Source organism: Hippocampus comes, unplaced genomic scaffold (assembly GCF_001891065.2).
Source record: "Hippocampus comes isolate QL1 unplaced genomic scaffold, H_comes_QL1_v1.1 scaffold41, whole genome shotgun sequence".
NCBI lineage: Eukaryota > Metazoa > Chordata > Actinopteri > Syngnathiformes > Syngnathidae > Hippocampus > Hippocampus comes.
Window position 1 is genome coordinate 4,251,567 of NW_017805153.1, and position 6,000 is coordinate 4,257,566.

At 43.0% G+C, this 6,000-nt stretch overlaps 1 protein-coding gene across 2 annotated transcripts in view; it reads left to right on the forward strand.

Moving 5' to 3' along the window:
• Positions 1-6,000, forward strand: part of LOC109515024 (metabotropic glutamate receptor 7-like) — a 123,648-nt gene that overhangs the window by 85,590 nt on the left and 32,058 nt on the right. For both annotated transcript variants that reach the window (XM_019868560.1, XM_019868561.1), the window contains exon 7: positions 4,007-4,146. In XM_019868560.1, coding sequence (XP_019724119.1) covers positions 4,007-4,146 — 140 coding nt within the window. The remainder of the gene's footprint in view (positions 1-4,006; positions 4,147-6,000) is intronic.

A 6,000-nucleotide genomic window follows, 5' to 3' on the forward strand; every position in this document is an offset into this window, starting at 1 on the left:
ATCCCCACTACGCCTGAGTCACAGAGCTGAGGAGTGAGAAGCGGGGAAGAAAAAAGGCGAGAATAATGATGCGAGAAAAACACAGCAGTGGATCCCCGGTCCACCCACACCGCTCAGAACAGCAGAGCAGCTGTGCACTTTTGCTAAGTCTTAGTTCAGAGCCTCATGCAAATGTCTAAATCTTTCATCTTAGACGAAACCCTTGCTTAGGAGCCGAGAAAGAACATTTTGCTCCACGGAAATATCAGGCGAGGGGGAAATTGTAAGGAATTTTTAAGACGTCTTTTATCAGCGCGCCCAGAAATGCCACTTAATTATTTGCTGCAAAGCTGCAGAGCGCCAAGTTCCTGATCGCTCGTGTCACATTCTTGACTGACTTTGTGTGTTTGTGCTGTTTGTGCTATTCGTGCGTGCGCGACGGTTCTGCTGGGGCGCCCACTACCAAATGAAACTCCTGTCACACGTTTGCTGCTCGCGGTAGCCCATATCTTGCCGACATCTTTACACGCTGCTTTAACAAGTCTATTTTGGTGACACAGAGAGGTATGAACATGTCTGACACGCACTGGATTTATTTTATGTTTGTTTGTGGGTTGGGCAGGTTTCCTGATTTACTTCACAATTTTTTGGTCATACAAACAGCACTTTCCACATGCGTGACTGTAAAGCAGCGGAATGTTTGATCTGCTCACAGTGACAAATGTGCCTTTGAGACTTTCCTGTTTCATGCCAAAATGCTGAGATTTTCCATTGAACTTCAATTGTATTGCATTGAGAGATTATGCCGTTTGAAATGCATGTTGGTCAAGCTCCCGCACTTGAACTGCCTGCAAACAGCAAAACGGGCGCGTGCTGACCGGTGGCAAGGTGGACATTTTTGGCTAATGTTGGCAGTGAATGAGCACATGGGGGACCTTCACTTCATCAAGCTGACTGTTTCCCGTTTCTCAAATGTTGTATATTTCAAGGTCTGAAAGAGTTGTATGCAAATGAATGTCTCCCTACGGCAGAGTGGACATGTTGAGCTTGATGACGTCTATACACTGTACACATAAAATGATGGCACTTACAAAACATGGGTGTAAATATTTACTCTTCAACGAGCCACTTTTTCAGCCTTCGTGGAAGAAAGAGAAAATGTTGGTCTTAGTTCCTGAAACCATGAGAGCATTTCTTGAGGGCCCCATGCCTCACGTTTTTATTTTTTTTTTCTCGGGGGGGCTATCCTTCTATGAGGTTTGCAAGACAACTTGAGTCTGAAATGCCCAGAATGCACTTTTCAAGCTATTCTAGTTGTTCAAAAACACCTGGCAGATGAGACGGCTGGATTTCTCATTGATATTCAATATTTAAATAACCTTTGCTCTGATTGAATTACTGTTCTCTTTAACGTGAATATGAAAACAGCCTTGCTGTGATTGGTAGTACAGTAAATCTCGACGTCTCGTGGCGGCCGAACATTCATAGCCACATCACGTTTTGATCCTTGGATGTCGACTCTCATTCTGAAGGAGAGCTCACAACGGGTTGAATTCTTGGCCCGCTAATTGGGGACGCACGCTGACTTTAGGCCGTTTTAAGAAAAGGTTAGTCTTGCCTTCCTGATGAGTTATCGCAAAAATAATCATGACAGTGCCTATTATGTAGCACATTAGCACATTTTGAAGTTTGGTGCATTGAAAGGGTTCAAAAGTGTGTTCCTGCCTATATGCAAATGACACCTCATGAGCTACACACAGCACTGTTACAGAGCCAACAACCCCCCCCCCCACCCCCACCCCCCAAAAAATACAAAAACTTCCTTTGTCCCCAGCCTTTTAAGAGCGTGCCTGGCTTGTTCTTTCACCGGAAACAGACTTTTCCTCACTACTCTTGTCTTGTTTTGTTTTACAAGAGTCTTTTTGGCAGAAACTTTTGTAGAGTGTTCAATGACAAATGTCCTTGGAAAGAAAACTGGAGAGAGATGAAATTCCCCCTCTGGCTTAAAATGATGGAAAAGGTGCTGCGGCCTCTCAGCGCCACAAGCTCTGTTCCAGATAAAATAAATAAATAGAGAAATAAATAAATAAATAAATATTTTTTTTTAAAAAAGAAAAGAAAAAAGAAAACATGTTCCCAAAAGTGTTTGGGGACATATGCTTTTGGTCCTTTCCCTGTACTTTTTTATCGCCGGAGCGATTCAAGCTCTTAATTCCCCAGCCAAGTGTCATTAGACTCCCGCTGTCTCAGTTAAAAAATACTATCTCCATTTGTGCTTATGGCCCACTGAACACAGTGCCAAGGTGACTGATCCCGTCCACGTGGAGCTCTCTTTTTTTATGATCTCGCCTCAGACTGAGATCTTAAAATGCCCCGTCAACAATTTAGAACTCATGTTTCAAATGAAGCACGGGCGTTTTCATCTGAATGCATGTCCGACGTGCACTTCTGCAGGGAAGATGTCCTTTAAGGACATGCATAAACATGTAGAGTACTGTACACGGTTCACCAAAACAAAACAAAACAAAAGCGGAAAAAAAACAAGGTTGCGTTGTCCTCGTGACATTAATTAGTGCAATCTTCAGGATTCTGCTTAAAACAGGCTGTTACGCACTGAGAGCAGATGGAGACCATATGACGCTTTGGCTGACCTGTTTATTCTGCCTCCATCTCCCGTTGTTGTCCGCTGTGTGAATGCCATGCATCGCCTTTAACCTGAGGTGCACACTGAGTACGGTCCATATATATTGGGACACGGACAAAATTGTCATTTTTATGGCTCTAAACACCACAGCAATGGATTTGAAACAGAAGGAACAAGATGGGCTTAAATTGCATCATTTCAGCTTGAATTTAATGGAGAACTGTGGCGCAATAACGGTGGTTTGTTTACAGTCCTCCCACTTTTTAAGACAACTAAATTAATGGGACAAATGAACAATCCTCAAGCAAACTGGGACTTTTGAAAGCTAATTTGCAAATCATTTGCACGCAATGACAGCCTGATGTCTGGGAGCCATCAACGACATCAGCAGACGCCTGGGATTTCATCCCTGGCGATGTTCTGCCAGGCCTCGACTGAAAATGTCTTCACTTCCTACTTGTTTATTGCTCGGGGCATTCTGCCTTCAGTTTTGTTTCCAGCAAGTGAAAGGGATGCTCAGTTGGATTCGGGTCAGGTGATTGCCATTGCGTGACACGCCACCTTTTTGGCCTAAAAAATTCTGCGGTTGCTTTCTAAGGATGCTTGCGGCCATTGTCCATATGCACTGTGAAGTGCTGTTCAAGGACTTTTGAGCAGATAATCAAATTGCGCGAAACACTTCAGGATCCACCCTGCTGTTTTTTCTAGCAGTCAGAAAATCAACAAATACCAGGGAGCCGGGTTCTTTGGCAGCTATACATGCCCACCTGGAACCGCCTAGCGGCCATTCGTGACATGACCTTTGGTCCCTTCAAAAGTGGGAGGCACATATACTGTACAAATGGTTCTACTTCCTACACCATTCACCTGATTTGGATATAAATACTCTCAAATTGAAACTTCAAGTCTGCGGTTGAAACACATATTGCTCGCGTCGTTTCAAATCCACTCTGGTGGTGCTCGGAGCCAAAATGATGAGAATTGTGTCCATGTCCCGGGACGTATGGACCTGACTGCATCTTTCAACAAGGATCAGTTTTCACTGTTACACAGCACCTGAGAGCCAGCAAATGTAATGCAAGCACATATTGGAGGTGGAATGTATTTCTCTTGCGGCTGCCGCGCAGGCCTGATGATGAATAGGAAGCAGGTGAGGTGCTGCAATAGCGGTCAGCAGGGAGATGGCATGTTTGCTTCCGGTTACAGTCGAGTGCAAGATGTAGGTCATGGTGGTGTTTCCAGGGGAAAGTCAGGCATTTTGTATCATTTTAAGCCACCACACGGCAAGAGAGGAGAGGGTTTACAGATTCATGCTTTTGTTTGTTTTCCAATCGAATGTGACACCCTGTCTCACCCATGGCCACCTTTATTCTCTTTGTACAGGCAGTGCTGCCACCCCGGTTGTCTTTAATAAGAACGGTGATGCTCCAGGACGCTATGACTTGTTCCAGTTCCAGATGACCAACTCCTCCATCCCGGAGTATAAGGCGGTCGGACAGTGGGTGGAGAGCCTCCAGCTCAGGGTACGACTATTTCCTGTTTTGAGCACGTACATATCCTTAGTCTTTTAGGGTAACTACCAAGGAACTTACTGTCACGATAGCAATAAAAGAAAATAAAAGTGCTTATTTACACAGACACGCCGAAAATGGTGACAACCCCCCGAAAGGAGAAAATATTATATATATATATATATATATATATATATATACACAGTCAAACCTCGGTTTTCGAAAATCTCTGTTATCAAACAAATCGGATTTTGACCAGAAAATTTGAGATTTTTATGCCTCGGATTACGACCGAAAAACGGTTTTCGAACAAACCAAGCAAACCCGAATGTGCCACTCGACTCCTCTCGACTTCCTTACACAAGGAAGTAATGTTCATTGTGAGCAGACATGTTTGTTGTGATTTACGCAGATCTGACTGTTTGTTTTTTTTTTGTGTGCTATTTCTGCATAGTGTATTAGCCCACAATCATGGGCTCATAAAATAGTTTCAGATTTCGAACAAATCGCTTTTCGAACAGCCTTCTGGAATGAACTATGGTCAAAAACCGAGGTTTGACTGTGTATATATATTTACAAAAAAAATCTGAATATGCTTAGAAAATATGGCTTATTAATGATGGCAGCAAAGTACATCCTTGGAGTGATCAAGATATTTGCTGTATTGTCTTATTTTGCAGAGCCAATCAATGATGTGATTGATCAATCAGCAAATTGTGACATCACAACCAATCACCGATGTCGCTGAAAATGGCGATCGGATTTGTGTACACTCGAGAAACAAGGCAACTGTTCAAAAAATGGCTTTGGGAATTTTGCTGTTAGGCGAACGAAAATGTAAAACAACCTCAATGGTGCCTTGATTTAAGAATGCCGCAACTTGCGAGTTTTTAGAGGTAAGACCCGTCCTTCAGACGAATTTTGCTTTGACTTCAGAGCAAAAGTTTGAGATATGAGCACTCTAGAGTGGCAGTCAACTCAGTTCACTTTGGCAGATAGTGAGCAGTTTGGCAGATAGTGAACAATTTTTCACAAATATTCTCTAAGATGTTGACTGCCAAACTAAATATAAAATAAACAGATTTACATGTTGTATATTTGAAACAACCACATAACTTTTCCTTGAAGTCCATTAGCCGAATGCTAGCATAAAAGTCAAAATGCCATCCACAGGCTCAGGGATAGCATCAGGGTTGCGGTTTAACCATTTCATTACAACACAAACGGCGGAGCAATACATGTAAACTGACAATACAACAAAATTCACTGGCATATATTATTTATCCTCTGTATAGTCTACCAAATACTAATGGTACTATTATTGATGCTGCTGTGTCACTTGTGTTCATTTGTGTCCCTGTTATACTGCATCCTGGTGGCCAAGGCACGTACACTAGAAGGAGCCGAAGGGCTGGAATGGATAACTGGAATTTCCATTCTTTCCTTATAATTTGAGATATGAGTGAATTTAGGTTCAGGTGTGGTCACAGGAGGAATTAAACTCGTAGGTCAAGGCACCACTGTACATTTCTAGAGATTATTATTCCTTTACTGCTGCATGTTAGCGATACACTCAAGTGCGAATGTTTTGGAAAGGTGAAGAATCTTTTTGTGAAATGGAAAGACATTGTTTGAATCTTAAATCCAACTTGAGCTCAGGTGCAAACATTTTTTTCTTTATCGATGTGCAGAACTACCCTGTTTTCCTATTACAAACACAAAAGGGAAGTTCCTCTAGCTGCCAGTAGATAAGACAGATGTCTCGCGTGCGCGCACACGCACGCACGCACGCACGCACGCACACACACACACACACACACACACACACACACACACACACACACACACACACACACACACACACAC